General features: G+C 50.5%; 1 protein-coding gene, 2 long non-coding RNA genes and 1 other non-coding gene across 4 annotated transcripts; 3 read left to right on the top strand and 1 right to left on the bottom strand.

The window, feature by feature from the left end:
• The first annotated feature begins 2,926 nt into the window (after window positions 1-2,926).
• On the top strand, window positions 2,927-11,119 carry sdhc (succinate dehydrogenase complex, subunit C, integral membrane protein). Its single transcript, XM_088633883.1, has 6 exons — window positions 2,927-3,352; window positions 5,002-5,058; window positions 7,682-7,783; window positions 8,236-8,297; window positions 8,902-9,065; window positions 10,860-11,119. Exons 1-6 carry the CDS (start codon window positions 3,336-3,338, stop codon window positions 10,962-10,964), a joined length of 507 nt encoding a protein of 168 aa, XP_088490009.1. The 5' UTR covers window positions 2,927-3,335; the 3' UTR covers window positions 10,965-11,119.
• Window positions 3,359-4,254, top strand: LOC148659746 (uncharacterized). Its single transcript, XR_015939311.1, has 2 exons — window positions 3,359-4,014; window positions 4,124-4,254. It is a non-coding gene; the product is annotated as an uncharacterized LOC148659746 (long non-coding RNA).
• Window positions 11,120-11,343: 224 nt separating the features above from the next.
• LOC148659744 (uncharacterized) lies at window positions 11,344-16,902 on the bottom strand. The gene is made up of 2 exons (XR_015939310.1): window positions 16,471-16,902; window positions 11,344-13,782 (listed from the first exon to the last, which is right to left on the bottom strand). It is a non-coding gene; the product is annotated as an uncharacterized LOC148659744 (long non-coding RNA).
• trnar-ucu (transfer RNA arginine (anticodon UCU)) lies at window positions 16,833-16,906 on the top strand. Its single transcript has one exon. It is a non-coding gene; the product is annotated as a tRNA-Arg (tRNA).
• Window positions 16,907-18,791: the final 1,885 nt, after the last annotated feature.

Raw genomic sequence — 18,791 nt, 5'->3', positions numbered from 1 at the left:
ACTTCGTATTTATATAGAACATTCCGTCACTATAGTTGTATTTCTGTCTGCTGTTGCTATTTTCCGTATGTCTGTTTCCAGTATCTCTATATCTTTGTATAGCATCTGTACATATGTTTACTTAAGCATACCGTACAGTATCTGTATATCTGCATTTATCTGTCCACCGCATCTATCCCAATTTCTAACTACATCAGTTTAGCTGTATACCTACAGTATTGATCTATCTCCTTCTATCCACAGTATCTGTATATCTATCTACAGGAATTACAGTGTCTATGTATCTATATGTAGTATCTGTATACAGTATATATCTACAGTACCTGTTTATTTACAGTAACTACAGTATCTGTATATCTATCTACAGGAACTACAGTGTTTCTACAGTGTCTATGTATCTATATGTAGTATCTGTATATATACTGTACAGTATCTATTTACAGTATCTATCTACAGTGTCTGTATATCTATCTACAGTATTTATCTACAGTATCTGTCTATTTACAATAACTACAGTATCTGTATGTCTATCTACAGTATTTATCTACAGTATCTGTTTATCTACAGTACAGTGTCTCTATATCTACAGTATGTGCATTAACTATCTACAGTGTCAATGTACCGTATCTATATGTAGTATCTGTATATAAATATACAGTATCTATAGTAACTACAGTGTCTGTATATCTATAGTTTCTGTATATCTATCTACAGTATCTGTCTACCTGCAGTATCTCTATATCTACAGTATCTATCTACAGTGTTGTATCTGTATATAAATCTACAGTATCTGTCTATCTACAGTATTTATCTACAGGATCTGCATATCTGTCTATGTTTATATATACAGTAAATACAGTATCAGTCTGTCTATCTATCTACAGGATCTGTCTATATATCTGCCTATCTATATATCTACAGTATATCAATGTACTGTACAGTATCTATATGTATATCCACAGTAACTGTATAACTATCTATAGTATCTGTTTATATATAGAAGTATCTGTATATCTACAGTAACTGTATGATTATCTATAGTATCTGTCTATATATCTAAGTATCTGTATATCTACAGTAACTGGATAACTATCCACAGTATCTGTCCTTATATCTACCTAAGTATCTGTATATCTACAGCAACTACAGTAACTGGATAACTATATACAGTGTCTCTCTGTAGTAACTGTATAACTATTTACAGTGTCGGTGTCTCTACAGTGTATATCTACAGTATCTATCTACAGTGTCAGTACAGTATATCTACAGTATCTATCTACAGTGTCTGTACAGTATATCTACAGTATCTGTCTATCTGTCTTTACATTCAGAGCCAATGCCACATGTTCAGGAGAATCTTTGGGATGTAAAGATGTATGAATATCAGACCTCTGGGTGGGACCACTAGTTTACACTGGTTTTTGGTCATCAGGTTCACTAACAGGCAAAACTGCGGCGTCGCAAATGTGCAAAAAAAAAATCGAATTGAGCTCGAAAGGAAATTAAAAGTTTGAAAGGCCGTGTGCGTCCCACCCCAACAGTGTCACAAATCACTTCGAAGTTTCCTCGATGGTTTTTCATTGACGGTGCTTGCTTGAAAAGCTATGGATTACATTCCACAGCTACAATAGGGAGAAGGTGACCAACGGCGGTAGTGGTCTGAAAAGAGACCCGATTGTGCCCAGAGCGGTAAGGTGCTACATGGGGGAGAAAGACACGATCAGGTCATGCAGGAGAGCGGTGCCATGACAACCCGAGAAATTACGACAAAGCCTGCAGGTCTGTAACCGATGACGACTGCCCACAATGGCTCCCTGTCCTGATGTTGGGGACCCCTACCCACCCAACAGGAGCTCCTACTCACAGGCCTGAACCCTTAAATCAATCGAATAACTGGATTATTTCAAGACACAGCTGGATGAGAGCCCCCAGTCGGGACAGGTGTACATCTTTACACAGAGGGTGGTGGGAGTGTGGAACAAGCTGCTGGTAGGTTTCCCAGAACTGGCTTCTGGGAAAATGGGCCCCAGTGTGTCTGCGTCCCCTCCAGGGTGTACCCCGCCTTGTGCTCGTTGCTTGCTGGGAAAGGTTCCGCCCTGACCCTGTACTGGATAAAGTGGTCAGAAAATGGACGGGTGGAATTTACTTAAGAACCAGGCGCACTGGTTGGACAGCACCCCTTTCATAAGAGGACACTTACAGAGCCGAAAACAAAGAGTCCGAAATAAGTCTGAGTACCGGCTACAACACCATGACCAGATTGCCTGTTCCATACCCCTGCAACCTGTTGTGTAAAGAAGTTCCCCTGTTCTTGATGTTAAAACACATTTTTTATACTTTGCTTTATTATTATTATTATTATTATTATTATTATTATTATTAGGGATGAACTGTGGTGTACAGATCTTTACCCCTCATTGACCTTTTTTTCCCCAACGGGAATTGTTTTCAGCTTTCCAGCATGTCGGAGCCAAATGGCTCAGACAGAGCAGTGCGTTTCCAGATAGATTTAGAGAAAGTGCCTGCTGATCTGTGGTGGGTTGCGAGTCCACTGCGCAGTCCGGGGATAACAGGCCAAAATGTAGGGTCTCTCAGTCACATCTTTCTGGGTACCCCCTTCCCCGATACAAGACACTCAGTGCATTGGATGCGCTCAGCCCGACACAGGCGCCGTTTGTTCGTGCGCCGAATCTCTCCTCTGTCGGACCCCTCTCTCTCACACACACATACACACACCGTGCCCTGGACTGGACTGTACTGTCCTGTCCGCCCCGGCGCGCTGGCCAAGAGCTGGTAAACACGAGTGGCGAAATACCACGGGGGGGTGGGACACAGGCCCCCCGGTCAGCTGGGCAGCTGGCCGTGTGGGTCGGCGGCGCTATGCGAGACACATGTGGAGCGCCATTGTTCGGCGGCGATCAGATAACACAGGGCCCCCGACACATTCCGCAAAACAGCGCGTTTCAGAGTGCGAGTGCTGCGCTCAATGGGGGATTGTCAAGAGGGCCCGGCCCCGCAGAGAACTAGTGCCTTTTGTTGCCTGGCAGAAACGGAGCGGCGAGATACGAAGTGCCGTGCCGTACAGTACAGTACAGCGGAGGTGGGGGTGGAGAAAAACATCCCTGACAAAGATGGCGTCCGTTGCGCTACAGTAATTTAGAAAAAAAACATTCGTATTTTATTTTAAAATTTGCTTATATTTTATGAGAAACTCGCACATAAGGGTTACAAATCAATTTACATTTTTGAGAAATGTTCCCGGCATTAGCTCGGGTTGACGGGACTTCAACAGGAAGAGAATGTGACGCAACGTCCTGTTTTCCAGACTCGCCAAGATGGCGCTGCTGTTAAGGTCAGTGGCATAACCCGGTTTGTTTCTCGGCGGTTTTTAATCTGCGTGTGTGTGTTTGCTGGGCGAGCTGCGCAAAAGCCGGCGAGCGTTTCGGCCTCCCTGTGCTCTGAAACCTCTCCCAGGCGCTTTGCTTTGCTGTTCGCAACACCGGTGATCGTGTCGCTTTTTAGTTAGTAAGCACAACTGTTTGATTTAGTCACTCATGAACCAGTCGTCTTGTAGAAAGAATGAATGCGTCTTCACTCTATGACATTTTTTTAAATATATATCTTTGGTGAAGTTGTGAAACACAAAGAGCCGCTCTGATTGCTAGTTCCTTAGAAACGTGGCGAAAGCAGCGGAGATGAACAGCCCTCAGATGATGCACAGATTACAGCAGTCGTAGTGTCTGGTGAACTTTACCGGTCATGAGTCGCTCTCCGGACACCAGCGCGGAGGAGCGATTACGGCCCTGGACCGGAGGGGCACGGGTTCAACCCCCGGGCGAGACGCCCCTGATGTCCCCTTGAACTGAGGGACTTCACTCCGACTGGCCCAGTGGCTGGGCTCTCTCCTGGCGCAAAATGCAGTTCCCGGCAGAGCAATGAAATGAACCCCCCAGATCGGTTCCCTGCGCCTGTGTAAGATTCTCCTTAACTGCGGAGTACCCCCAAAACTAGCGTGTCCTGTTGAGGGGGGGATGGGCTGTCCTCTGCCGGTCCCAGTTAAACCCCTTCCCCATAGTTCTCCCGTGTGATCCCGACTCTTCCAGGCGTACAACTGTAGCCACAGCAAGCAAGCCTCCGTTGTATGTTAATGTCAAGGAGAGGCGACCTCTCTCAAGGAACAAGTGAAGGTTTATTCCACGCTGAAAAGAAAAGAGACACGATGTTTCAGCTGTGGAGCTTTCTTCAGGTGCCTGATTTGCTTTTCTTTTCAGCGCGGAATAAACCTTCACTTGTTCCTTTGCAGCCTACGCCTGCTGACGCAGCTCCCTGCTTGAAGGTCTCTCTCAAGGATTTAGCAGCTACATCCCCCTGCAGCTCAGCACTGGCAGCCCCACTGGAGCTCCGCAGTGGGAGCCTGGCCAGTACCTGGAGGGGAGACTCCTGGGAGAGCTGAGGCTGCAGCTGGGAGAGGTGTGAGTGTATAGTTTAGTATAGTGACAGGGACACTCTACTGTAAATAAAAGCGCCGTGCTTTGGATGAGACGTAAAACTGAGGTCCTGACTCTCTGTGGTCATTAAAAATTGCAGGGCGTCTCTCAAAAAGAGTCGGGGTGTTACCCTGGTGTCTTGGTTTTATGTGTCATCCAAAGGACGGTGCCTATTTTACAGTCTAGTGTCCCCGTCACTATACTGGGGCATTAGGACCCCCACAGTCCGCAGGGTGAGCGCCCCCTACTGGCCCCATTAACACCTCTTCCAGCAGCAGCCTCAGCTCTCCCAGGAGTCTCTCATCCAGGTGCTGACCAGACTCACACTGCTGGGCTCCAGTGGGGCTGCAAGCTGGGAGCTGCAGGGGGATGTAGCTTCTGAATGCTGTTGCAGTAATTCAGTGTCCCAGTCTCAGATCGTTACAGTGGGGGATGTTGAAAGGCTTCCTCTCGCTGTCGTCTTGGAGCCACACTGCATCTCCAGCAAGTTTCTCGTGTTTCCCTTCTCTTGCAGGTCGATGCTCCGTCCGGCAGTGCTCTCCAGGACACAGGCGTGTGTGGTGTACAGACAGTAAGCGCCCTGTTGATCTCCGGCATGCTCTCCAAGTGCCTGGCCGCTGTCTTACCCAGGCCTGTCCGGTCCTGGTCCTGGAGGGGTCAGCGGGCGTCTGCTAGTTTCCACTCCTGCTCGGTTCTTAACGAGCTAAATCAGGACCAATTAAACAGCCAGTCCCAGCTGCTCCGTCTCCAACTGCTTTAAAGATACCTTGACCTGCAGACATGCTGAACGGCCAGGACCAGGACTGGACAGCCCTGCTGCAGACACACTGACCCCTCCGGGACCAGGACTGGACAGCCCTGCTGCAGACACACTGACTGACCCCTCCAGGACCAGGACTGGACAGCCCTGCTGCAGACACACTGACTGACCCCTCCAGGACCAGGACTGGACAGCCCTGCTGCAGACACACTGACTGACCCCTCCAGGACCAGGACTGGACAGCCCTGCTGCAGACACACTGACTGACCCCTCCAGGACCAGGACTGGACAGCCCTGCTGCAGACACACTGACTGACCCCTCTGGGACCAGGACTGGACAGCCCTGCTGCAGACACACCGACCCCTCCAGGACCAGGACTGGACAGCCCTGCTGCAGACGCACTGACTGATCCCTCCGGGACCAGGACTGGACAGCACTTGGTCTAACTTGGTCTTGATCGGATCAAGACTTTGAATTGTTCTGTTGGCCTGGTGGGTCCACTTGCTAAGTGGGTGTAAACGTCCGTTGCTAAACCAAGCCATTGGAAGGATTTTTGCACGTTGTTTTGGGGAGTGAGATCTTGGCGGAGAGAAGGTGTCGAGAGCTGATGTACTCCCAGTCGCACGCACACCCGTGTTCTTACATGAAACAATCTTCAGGTTCCAGCAACCTGCTGCCGGGCCTCCGGGGTTCAGCTGGGGATGAGTTCGTCCCCTCTCCCCAACTCCCCTTCCCCCCAAACAGACACCGGCCTGCCCATCACACAGCGGCGTTCGGCAAGTCCGGGAACCTCTCTCGTAGGTTGGCAGATAGGGGCAAGGCAGCTGTCGCCCCCTCCCCCCACCATCCCCTGCTCACGAATCTGGGTCAGTCGGCCATCTGCTCCGCAGAGTTGGCCCAGCTTCGGCGTGGCGGTCCCGCAGTCCGGCGAGGGGCACGCGTGTCGGCCCGCAGCATGTGAGCGGCGCCAGTCTTGTCAGAGCAGAAGGTCTCGGCTCCCCTCCTGCAGGGAGACGGCGAGAGGCGAAGGGGACCGTCATCTACAGTCCTGCTTCCCTTCCCACAATCCCCGTGTGGGCTGCACTGCACGCAGCTCTTTGACATTGTCCTGCGGCTCTCCTTGAATTAAAGAGGAACTGCGGTCCCAGTTTCTCAGACCGGGCATTAAATGTCCGTGACACAATGAATTTATCCACGGTATGCCAAAAATGTAAATAATTTGCGAATGAAGCGCTAAATCGTGAACTTTGTGAAAGTACTGCGAGTCGCTATGTTGCTGCAGACCCCTGGCCTCACCACAGGCGAGAGCGAGAGTTCCCACAAATCGTGACGTGAAGCAGCCCTTCCAGCTCACTAGTCACCGTGATCACTATTGTAACGTGATGTATGAGCAACTAAGTCCAGGCTGTGCAGCAGATATCGCACCACAGGAAGTTTCCAACATGGTCTGCAGGCTGAGTTAACAAGTAAGGTGTATTTGTCGGCAAAACCGCCTCGAAGTCGAGAGCGATATTTCTGTTGGATTAAAAGAGATGTGTTCACAAGCCCGTTTGATTACAGTGCCACAGGGCTACAACACGTCGCCAAACTGTGACATGCAGCGGCCCTTCCTGCTCACTAGTCACCGCGATGGACGAGCGATTCGGTGCTGCCCGACCCGCAGGCGTTTCACTGCAGAGAGTCTCCAACGTGAGCTGCAGGCCGAGGTAACGAGTAAAAGCGTTATCTCCCGGCAGAACCCTCTCGAAATCGGAGTCATATCTCTGCTGGATTTAAAGAGGTGTGTTCACAAGCCCGCTTGTTTACGGTGTGATAGGGCTGCTTCCCCTCACGGGAAGTTTGTTTGTCTCGTTCTGAGTCCCAGAACATGGCGCTGCTCGTACCCGGGAATTGAGTCTATTCTGTGCTGCGAAGGGGAGGTTTTACAAGTCACGGTGTCCGTTTGACTTTCGCTGTGGTTAGAAATGCGCTCTGCATTGCGGATTCTCCCCCACCCCGAAACACACACACAGCACCGCGGTTCCCCTTTAACGACACGCAGACGACCGCTAGGAGAGCGCGTGTCTCAGACGCACGCGCCCTGTGGCTCCGGTGACACGGACGCCGAAAGACCCGCCCTGTTCCGAACCGGCAGTGGGAACGCGGGGCTGTGTTACACTGTCGGCCGCCGTTCCGTTCCAACAGCACGCCTTGCGTGCCGATGGATTCCTCGGTTCTTCTAGTTCGGCCTCCATGGAGAGATAGAGCTGCCTTGCGATTCCCAGGAGGTCGGGTTTCTCCCGTGAGCCGTCTCTGATCGAGGGCGGCGCGGAGGCAGGTGATGGGTGATGACGGGGGAGGGGGGGCAGCAGGGAAAAGATCGAATCTGTAGGAGCTGTAACAACGGCTTATTGCGTATTGTTTTTTTTCCCTGCGTTTCTTCTGCCATCCCAGTGCCGTCCCCATGGGCACCAGCACCAAGGAGGATATGAGCAAGTTCTGGGACAAGAACGCCCGTCTGAAGCGACCCCTGTCGCCCCACATCAGCATCTACAGGTAGGCCATCGCCACACCCCCACCCCCCATCGATTCCTTGCACCCCAGGACTGGACAGCCCTGCTGCAGACACACCGACTGACCCCTTCAGGACCAGGACTGGACAGCCCTGCTGCAGACACACTGACTGACCCCTCCGGGACCAGGACTGGACAGCCCTGCTGCAGACACACTGACTGACCCCTCCAGGGTGGACACGAAAGAGGTGTTAAAATCGGCATCGGCGAAGCAAAATCCCGTCCTCCTTGCGCGGTAGTAGCGTTCCTGCGAGCCGGCTGCTTGGTGACCGGAGCGCGTCGGTTCTTGTGGGTCAGTCCTGCGCGAGGGGCTGTGTGGCCGCAGGGATGCCTGGCCAAAATCCGTCACTTCTCCCACTGGGACAGGAGGAAGGGGTGGGCGGGAATGGTCGGATTGTTCTCAGCAGTGGCCCTCTTTGTTCCGCCCCGTTGCAGCTGGTCCATTCCGATGATGATGTCGATCTCCCATCGAGGGACCGGGGTCGCCCTGAGCTCAGGTACGGCCTGTCCGCTGGCTTCTCTCCGTCTAACGTTGCAGTCTTGCAAAAAGAGTCCCGAAACCGTGGTGACGGGAGGCACAGTGGCGCAGTGGTGAGCATTGCTGGGGCCCTGGGCTCATTTCTTGGGGTGCTGTCTGCATTATGTTCTACCCATAGAACATAATGGGAGGAATCTTTTGAGCACAACCTGTGATCTTCTTTTGATTTCTCACGAGATGGACTCGGTGCGGTGACTCTGTGGCTCAGGATCTGTGCCTGTGGCTGGAAGGTTGCCGGTTCTTATCCTGCAGCCGGCAGAGGAATCCTACTCCGTTGGGCCCCTGAGCAAGGCCCTTAACCCCAGCTGCTCCAGGGGTGCCGTACAATGCTTGACCCTGCGCTCTGACCCCCAGCTTCTCTCCCTGTCTGTGTGTCTCATGGAGAGCAAGCTGGGGTCTGCAAAAACACAAATTCCTAATGCAAGAGATTGTATAGGGCCAATAAAGTGATTTGATCTTATCTTGGACGGGGAACAGGGCAGGGATAAGGGAAAAGAGAGTCAGAAATTCACATTATTGTAGAAAGATTGGTTCTCATCAGGAGCTTCCCCTTCCCTTCCCAGGCATCTCTCTGTTTGCCCTCTCCGCGCTGGTCTTGCCAGGAGACTTCGCCTCTAACCTGGAAGTGGTTCGCTCGCTGTCCTTGGGACCGGCACTTATTTACTCCGCCAAGTTCACCCTGGCATTCCCCGTCGCCTATCACACGTTCAACGGCATCCGCCACCTGGTGAGTCCCCAAAGACCGGGACCTGATGCTTGACTGCGGTTGCGTCAGACCATGTTGAGCGGGAGAGTCCATGTGGGGGCAACAGAGACGTTATCAACCGCAGGAGATCGGGAATTGGCCTCAATGTTGTACGCAGCCAACCATTCAAAGGATGAGATTTTATTTGGCACTGTTCTGGTCATGTTTCACATCGCAGTTCACTTTAATCGATTAATAATGCCTGCCAGGGAGTAAAAGCTGAAACCAGTGATGAGCAGAACGAGACTGAGCAGCTGCTTCGGCCTTGATCACGAAAACGCAGCGGTGTGACAGGAGACAGGAAATAGCAGCCGAGAATCTTGGAATCTTATTCTTGATTTCGACGCCGGGCCACGTTGTAGTTCAGCAGTTTGGTCAAATTCTCACACAGATGAATAGAGCTGACAAATATAAAGTAGTAGCTCACTTCCTAATTTGGCTTTAACTCCGATGGCTGAGGAAATGACAGTTCTGGTCGGAGATCACCGCTGTCATGATCATTTCACTCACGAGGAATGAGCGAGGGAGACAGATGTGAGGGTGAAGAGGGGAAGCTAAAAAAGATCCTTGCAGAGTTCTGGGCTGCTGAGCAGTATTTATAAACAGGGGAGTGGAAGTTACAGTCAACCTCCTCCCCAGCTTCGGGTAAATAACACCATTAAGGAATGCAAGTACGCTTTCGATATTGACTCCACAAAAGCCGAGGATGAAGTAATGATTATTCGTTTGGCTACTTAAGTATCGATGAGAGCAAATGAAGAGTGTGTGCTCATTCCACACTACATGGGAGTGTTGAGAATGGTGCCACAAACACTGCAGGTTTAATTTCCTGCTGTTTGCACTGATGAGGTCTTAATAAGATTCATTAATGGCTTAATTGGTTTACATCAGGGGTGTCCAGCTCAGGTTCTGGAGAGCCCGTGCTGTTTTGTTTTGTTTCGTTTTTTCGTTGACAGGCACAACCAACTGGCTTAACTGGACCAGTTTAACAGCTGCTCCCCAGCTTGCTTTATAGACCTAGTTACCCTGCTGACACAGTGCCCCCTGCTGGACCAGGACTGCACAGCTCTGGTTTTAAGTTTCTGAGCAGCTTCCAGCTGTGGGAGCTTTCAGGTTCAGACTTTTCCGGGTCAGTGCTGCTTGCTGGTGATTTATTCACAAATATGCATTATCCAGGGATTAAGCTGGTGCAGAGGTCTTCTCTCCCTGGTATAGCTCCAGCTATATCCAGCTCCAGAACTCCAGCCCTTTAAATAACCAATCACCAATAATTCCATTTTGATCAGTTAGATGGGTGATTTGTTAAATGAAGTGATTCAGTGATCCCTTTCAGCCCTTGAGGTCCTCAGTTCTCTCCATTGAACAGATCTCTTGCTTGATTCATCAGTAGCCTACAGGTGTGGCCAGTCTCTAAAAACAGGTGACCTTTAAGGGGTGGGGCTGTGCGTTTAAAGGCAGCTGTGTGGTGAATAATGGGGATTACAGGTGTGTAATGGTTGAGGAATGAGGCTAATAAGTGATCTGTTTTAAATCCGTGCCTTTACTTTTCTGATGGCTGTTTGTTATGTTTGGCTGGGAGGGGAGGGACTGCATGTTGAAAGGCTGGCATGTGGTGAGTAATGAGAATAACAGGTGAGTAATAGGAATAATGAGTGAGGAATGGGAATAACAGGTGAGTAATGGGATTAATGAGTGAAATGGGTCCAGGGTTGGGGGATCTCCGAGTTAGAGCAGATTCCCTCAGTGTCTTCAAACCCCTTGGTCCATTCTCTTCAGATGTGGGATATAGGAAAGGGCTTCCGGATCCCCGAAGTCTACCGTTCCGGCTACGCTGTGATCCTGCTGTCCCTCCTGTCCTCGTTCGCCCTCGCCGCCCTGTAGGTGGCGCCAGCGAGGCCGATTCGGGAACGGCGTCCGTTCCCGCAAGACTCCCGCCTGGACTTCGTTTCGCTTGAGCCCAGAACCCAGTTTCGTTTCGCTTTCTTTGTAAGAGCACTTCCGCACTTCAAGTGTTAATAAATAAATATATATAAACACAGTGTCGTCCATGTACACTGATTTGTATGGGGCTTTTTTTAAAGTTGTTGTCTCGGTTCAGATGATTGATGAAGGTTTGATCTGTTTTAGATCAGTTCCTTTGCGTGTCTGATGGCTGTTTGTTACGTTTGGCTGAGAGGGGAGGGGCTTAAAGGCAGGTGTGTGGTGAGTAATGGGAATAACGAGTGAGTCAGTAATGGGAATAAGAGGTGAGTAATGGGAATAACAGGTGAGTAATGGGAATGTAATGGGAACAATAGGAATACATGTGACAGGATCTTTCAGGACCAGACTTGTGCCAGATTTACAGATTTGATTGGTTCATGTGGTCACAACACCACTATGAAATTGAGATCTAGATCAAGAATAATTGTGAGCTTTCAGTAGATCATTGTTCTGTCCAGTTCAGTTCGTTTCTCATACACAGGGGTGCGATGACATGCTTATCTGCATGTATGATCCGGTACAAAGACATTAAGGAAATGCTAAAACATAAACACAGAGCAGCAGCAGCACCAACAACAAAGTTAAATAACACAACTTAAATACAAGACAGCACAAGCAGTGTGCACCTAAAAATATCAGTGAGTCGGTGCTGCAGGTAGAGTTAATCAATCTGACATCTTGCAGGAAGAAATTGTCTCTGAATCTGGAAGTAGGTGCCTTTATGCTCTGAGCAGGAAACTCCTGCTCTGCTGTAGTGCAGGAGTTTCCAGTCCTGGCTTAGGGGGACCCATGTGCACACCTGTTGGCCGGGGGCTCTACGGGAGCTGGGCTGGAGACCCCCAGTGCATAGGGGTGCAGTGTAAGGGGTTCCCCAAACGCACTTGTGGCTGAGATCTTGACTTAAACGAGACCGCCACTGAACCACTGGGTCGCCTGAGCCGGATTTTCGACTGGCTCTTCCAGTCATCCTGAATGACCAGGTTCGATTGCCATCTGTGTGGAGTTTGCATGTTCTCATTGTGTCCATGTGGGTTTCTTCTGGGTGCTCTGGTTTTCTCCCACGGTCCAGAGGCACTCTGGTGTGGGAAAGCTGGTGTGAATGTGCCTGTCTTGTGTGTCAGTCCTGCGAAGGTGACTGGTCCTGTCCCGGGCCTACCCTACCCTGCCCTGTCCCCGTTGTTTGCCAAGATAGGCCCCAACTCCCCCTGGATTCTGAATTGGAGGGAGCAGTTAGAAGATGGATGGATTGCCTCGTGTTTGTTTGTGAAAATAGTCTGTCCTTGGACAAAACCGCAAGCACTGAAAACTGGCTTCATTAGTCTTTCAGACCTGAGGTTCCACCACACGCCTGCTGGAGTCAGTGAGGCTGAACTCCAGACTTAATCCTTAATTAAGCCACCAAGTTAGATCAGACCTTTGGGGATATATTTTTTCCTTCTTTTCTTACTCAAGATGCTGGAGATTTTAAGCTACCTGCAAAGCTATTTTTATATTTTGGGGTTAGAAAGAATCGGCATTGAACAGCGCATTTCAAACCACAGTGAAACTCGGACGTTCACAGTGACTTTTAAAACCTCCCACTTGCATCACAACATAGAAGAAGTTTCCAGACCTGAATGGTGCCATGTGCTGCGATTCAGAACAGGGCCACAAAAACTCCGGTAAGGTGTAGCAGCCCTGTGACTCTCCAAACGAGCAGGCTTGTGAAGAAGTCTCTTTTAACCCCATAGAAATAGTGCTCTTGACTTCAAGACAGGTTTACCGACAAATACTACTTGTGAACTCTGCCTGTACTTATCCGCTCGTACATCACAGCACAGGGACTAGTGAGCAGGAAGGGCTGCTTCACGTCACAATTTGTGGAAACTCGAATGCAAGTTTGCGACAACATGACGACTTTCAGTGCTTTCACAAAGCCCACCATTAATTCCAAATCTGTAAAATGTTTAAATGCTGTTGCTGAATTTATTCTGTTACCGAGCTTTAGTAACCAGTCTGAGAAAAGATCAGATAAGATCACTTTATTGGCCATATACAATTTCTTGTATTAGGAATTTGTCTTTTCACATACCCCAGCTCACTCTCCATGAGACACACAGACAGGGAGAGAAGCTAGGGGTCTGTGTGCAGGGTCAGCCATTTATACAGCACCCCTGGAGCAGTTGGGGGTTGAGGGCCTTGCTCAGGGGCCCAACAGAGTAGGATTCCTCTGCCAGCTGCTGGATTTGAACCAGCAACCTCCCAGCCACAGGCACAGATCCTGAGCTACACAGCCACGATGCATTGGGACCACAGTTCCCCTACAAGCACCTCCGGCATAAAATATTTTCAAGTTCAGCCAGCTCTGCGGTGTATTATTACTGGGGGCTCAGATGGAATAAACCCCAGCAGGTGTGTAGGTGTGTGTGTGTGTGTGTCCGTCCAAGAGCAGCGCTGGGAACAGCTGGACTGGAGTCTGGTCCGATGGCCAGTGAGAGGGATAACGATACGTCTCCCACGTGCAGAGCGATTGTGCTCCCGCCGCCATGGAGAGCGTTGTCTACGGATACACGTCCGTCTAGCTGCTGCTTCTGCTTCTGGTCGTCCGTTCCCCCTCCCCCCGCGGCCGGGTCGGAATCTGATCACCACCGGCGTGGGATCCAGCAGGCAGGTCCTGTCCGATCGCATCACGGGTAGTGATCCGCAGGGTCGCACCTCCTGGAGAACCTGCTGGATCCTGTTCCCAGAATGTGCAAAAGTATTAATATATTTAATAATATTCATTATTATGTTATTGTTTATATATTGTGTTTATTATATTATGATGTAAATATTAATAATATATAGTATATATGTATTAATATATCATAAATGTTACACAATAATCCTTCCTTTACACTTCTATAGCGCCCTTCTGGACTCTCCGGAGCTCTTCACAGGTCAGGGGGATCCCCTCCACCCCCACCAGTGTGTCCCCCCACCTGGGTGAAGCTCCAGTCTGCTCACACACAGCAGCTCTCAGTGGGAAGGAGAGCAGAGTGATGGAGCCAGTTCAGAGAGGGGGTTATTAGGAGGCCATGATGGGTAAAGACCAGGGGGAAATTTGGCCAGGACACCGGGGTGACACCCCTACTCTTTTCGAGAGACGCCCTGGGATTTTTAATGACCACAGAGAGTCAGGAACTCGGTTTTACATCTCATCCGAGGGACGGCGCCTTTTTTTTACAGTAGAGTGTCCCCGTCACTATACTGGGGCATCAGGACCCCCGACTGGGCCACAGTCTCGTTTGTTTTACATGCCGGCCGTGAAACGTTAAAACAACAGCTGCCTGATTAGCGTTCCAAATTGTGTGGCCTTTTCTCATTGTGGAGCAGCATGTCAAGAGGCAGTTGTTTTCTTTCTCAAACGGCTGTGTGGTGGCAGTGGAACTGGATTTCGCAACTGCGGTTAGTTAAATTAAGACATTAATATTGTGACATAAAGTATATGTGATATATGTATCAGAGACATATGATATATGATATATGATATGTGATACCTATGGTATGACGGACATCAGCTGGTGTGCATGGTGGTGGGGGTTGTACAGGTCCAGGACTGGGGAACCCCTTGAACTGAGAAGAGCAAGGGGGATCAGATTGAGTTCTGGGAGGGTTGTTGGTCCAACCTGAGGAGTCCATTAAACAAGGAGCCTAATGGCTGGAGTTCGTGAATGAGATACCCACAGGATTTTTTCCACACGACATTCATTCGCGTCTTAAAAACCTCACACTCCTGCAGCTAATGAAATTCTCAATGCAATGACGCGAGAGCTCAGGAGGAACAGAAAATCGGAGCACGGCTGGCCAGCTGGCCGGTGCCTTGAATCCTGCAGGCACAGCGCCCCCTCCTGGACCAGGCCTGCCACCTCAGCTGCAGCCCCACTGGGAGCAGAGTTTGACTCCCCGGGACGAAAACGCGTCTACAGCTCCTACAGAGGCCCAATCTGGTCACCTGCATCCTCGCAATTGGGCACTCCGGCACGTAACTGATCGATACGGAAATGAATCTGCTTCCGTTGACGAAGCTCTCGTCCTTTATGGAGTTTGGTACCTAATGATCTTTAAAGTTGCCTCATTCAACAAACCAGAGCACCACACTGTTCGGTCATAAATAGCTTGTGAGTGGCACTGCAGCACTGAGCACTGTTCTCTCCGTGTTCTCATGGGTTTGCTCCTGGTGCTCCGGTTTCCTCCCACAGTCCAGAGACACGCTGGCAGGTTAATTAGCTACTGGGGGAAAAAAAAAAACTGACCCTGGTGTGAGTGTGTTTGTGTCTGTGCCTCTCTGCCCAGTGCTGGACTGGCGTCCCATCCAGAGTGTACCCTGCCCCTTGCGCCCGTTGCTTGCCAGGATAGACTGGCCGCCCTGTGGCCCTGAATTGGATGAAGGGGCTAGAAAATGGAAGGATGGAGAAATTACCCCAAATCTGAGGAGCAGGGGTGTCCATTCCTGGTCCTGGAGGGGGGAGGGGGGTGGGGGATTCAGTCTTTCTCCGGGTTTTCCACGTCTCTTCAAAGCACCAGCGCCCAAGCACCCAGGACCGCCAGTTAAATCGGTCCGATTAAAGCCACTAACGAGCTCGCTGAGGTCCCCAAGGACGGAGATGGAATCAGAAGCGAGGGTTAGGAAACGGAACAGCGAGCGACCTTTGGGGCACGCCGGAGTGCGGCTCCCCGGCCGTCCCAGCGGAAGGGCCTGCGTGCCGTGCCCGGTAGGAGGCGCTGCTGCGATCCCCTGCAGCAGAATACTTCATTCAGATGGTTGCTGCGGCAACCGGCCCTGCTGTCTCGGTGAGCACCAGCACGTCGTCACCACACGCGAAAACCCGGTTCAAGGAGATGTCGAGAAAATTGCAGATTGAGCCACACAAAAAAGGAAATATGACGCTAAAATGGAATATTTATGGTTATTATTATATATTGTCCTATTAAGGAAGCCACGAATGTAAAACTGGAGTTGTTCCTCGTCTGCCCCTGTGTCTGACTAAAATTAGAAGTATCCTTTCTACGTGTAAAGACTTTATAATACATCTCAAAAAACATATAAAAACACTCCTAGTTTACATTCGGCAGCGCAACGTCGTGTTTAAATTCCTAAACGTGATTTCGTTCGTCCGTACTGAAAAACGAAAGTCCTTTGTTTTTACCATCAAATCAATTCCTAAACAGACACAAAATATTTACACATCAATGCCTAAATTAGCTGAGCGCTGCCTCGGAAAACTCCGTTTATCTCTCCCTGCGGTGAGGAGACGGTACCGGTTCCGATGCTGAGACGCTGGAAGGGCTCTGCTGTTGTCCGGGCAACCGCATCTCTCGCCACGGCGGCTCTGACAACGACGAACCGAACCGAGAAAAAACCCTAAACCCCGACAGTCTGTACCTCTCAGAAACCCGTCCTCACGGACTTCTCCGCCATATCCGACTGATACGACAGAGCCCGTCGTGTTTAACGGGCTCCGAACACGTCCCGGTAAATTATCGCCTTTGTTGCTGTCAGGAGTCCCCACCCCCATCTCAGCCTGCTCTACAGCGCTAGGGAACGGCGCATTCCATGTTGCAGTCGGGAAACTGCAGGCTGGCGGCCGCCATGTTGGCTCCAGGCCCTGCATAGTTCAGCCGCGCTTGGCGCTGTCACGCTTTGAGCCAAAATGGCGCCTGTTTCCCGGCAAAGTGGTCCTGATGCTGAAGGATGCTAATACATCACAGTGTATCGAGGTGTTTCGCGGGGATCCAGTTGGCTCAGTCTCTGTGGCGCAATGGAATAGCGCGCTGGACTTCTAATCCAGAGGCTCCGGGTTCGAGTCCCGGCAGAGATGAGGAGGAAGCGCAAAGGATTGCCTTTTTTTAAAAAATACATATACAGTATATAAAATTTCCATTCATATAAATAGAAATATACTCCGGTCCAGCGCATTATTTCGAGACTGATTATTTATTTTTCAGTGCTGTAATAACTTGCAGAACGACAGTCAGAAAAAAGATGAGATGCGTGTTTATAAAATTATAGTTGTTTATCAACGTTATGTTTTTTTTTAAAGAAAAGCTCGAACAGACAGAATTCTGCCCTGTAACACGTGCTTATGGACATCATGTTGTGTGTAAACTATTTAAATGGATGTGACTGTCAGTCTCTCTGTGGCAGAGATTAAATCGTTAAAAAACATCCATTTTATAACTGAAGCGTTAGGTTGTCTGCGGCTTCACGCTAGGCAGCACGTAATCCACGCGGAACGAACAAAATCACCTTTCAGTAGCCACCTTCACGGCGTCCGGACCCTGTAAAATAAAAACATTTGCTGAACACAAAAAAAATCCGAATTAAGAATAGATGTATTCCCCTAACGTCCCGGGACACACATACGACACACCGTGCTGTCGTCGTGTAAGCGGGCAAAGGCCAGCAGGCAAACACTGAGGAAAAAAAAAAGAAAAAGACATCTTAAATGCAAGTTGGGAATTTTATTTCAATAGAAAGACAGGGACCGAGACGCGCAAACTGTCCGCTGGCGCACGGGGTCACCGCGGGGTCGACCGCCCCCTCGAGCCAGGAGGAGCCCATCGCGCACGCTCTCTGCCTCGCGCGTCGCCAGCCGCCTGGAACGCGACCCCCTGCAGCGCTCGGCACGTGAACGAACAATTACACACTTACACGCCCCCACAAGAAAAACACAAAATCGCGCAGACAGACGCCTCTCGTTCACACCAGATCCTTATTTAGAAAGCAGGCCGCTCACAGTGTTTTAATTAGACGGCTGCCTGGAGCAGAACGCCTGTCAGCTTCAATTAGGCCTTAGCAACCAACCACAACCTACACACTTGCCCCCAGTAGGTTGCAGTTCTTCTAAAAATACTGTACACAAAAACGGCACATATACAAATGCTTATATATAGAAGCAAGCAAAATCCTGTCAATATTGGAAGCAACGGTGCCTGTTTGAATTTTTAACGTGACTCGTTTGCTCGTTTGGATCTCTGCGGACAAGTTTGTCCAGTCCTGGTCCTGGAGGGGTCAGTGTGTCTGCAGCAGGGCTGTCCAGTCCTGGACCTGGAGGGGTCAGTGTGTCTGCAGCAGGGCTGTCCAGTCCTGGTCCTGGAGGGGTCAGTCAGTGTGTCTGCAGCAGGGCTGTCCAGTCCTGGTCCTGGAGGGGTCAGTCAGTGTGTCTGCAGCAGGGCTGTCCAGTCCTGGTCCTGGAGGTGGCAGTCAGTGTGTCTGCAGCAGGGCTGTCCAGTCTCGGTCCTGGAGGGGTCAGTCAGTGTCTCTGCAGCAGGGCTGTCCAGTCCTGGTCCTGGAGGGGGCAGTCAGTGTGTCTGCAGCAGGGCTGTCCAGTCTCGGTCCTGGAGGGGTCAGTGTGTCTGCAGCAGGGCTGTCCAGTCCTGGTCCTGGAGGGGTCAGTCAGTGTGTCTGCAGCAGGGCTGTCCAGTCCCGGTCCTGGAGGGGTCAGTCAGTGTGTCTGCAGCAGGGCTGTCCAGTCCTGGTCCTGGAGGGGTCAGTGTGTCTGCAGCAGGGCTGTCCAGTCCTGGTCCTGGAGGGGTCAGTGTGTCTGCAGCAGGGCTGTCCAGTTCTGGTCCTGGAGGGGTCAGTGTGTCTGCAGCAGGGCTGTCCAGTCCTGGTCCCGGAGGGGTCAGTCAGTGTGTCTGCAGCAGGGCCGTCCATACTGACCCCTCCAGGAACAGGGCCGGACACTCCTGTCAGATGCAATC

The sequence above is a fragment of the Lepisosteus platostomus genome, chromosome 6, assembly GCF_059453375.1.
Source record: "Lepisosteus platostomus isolate fLepPlt1 chromosome 6, fLepPlt1.hap1, whole genome shotgun sequence".
NCBI lineage: Eukaryota > Metazoa > Chordata > Actinopteri > Semionotiformes > Lepisosteidae > Lepisosteus > Lepisosteus platostomus.
The sequence above is the reverse complement of the archived record's forward strand: the minus strand, read 5'-3'. Positions and strand labels throughout refer to the sequence as shown.

Excerpts from the sequence above, each read along its gene's own strand:
- sdhc (XM_088633883.1), top strand. Across the intron at positions 5,059-7,681 it reads GCGTGTGTGGTGTACAGACA|TGCCGTCCCCATGGGCACCA; the intron begins GTAAGCGCCCTG and ends CTGCCATCCCAG. Across the intron at positions 9,066-10,859 it reads TCAACGGCATCCGCCACCTG|ATGTGGGATATAGGAAAGGG; the intron begins GTGAGTCCCCAA and ends CATTCTCTTCAG.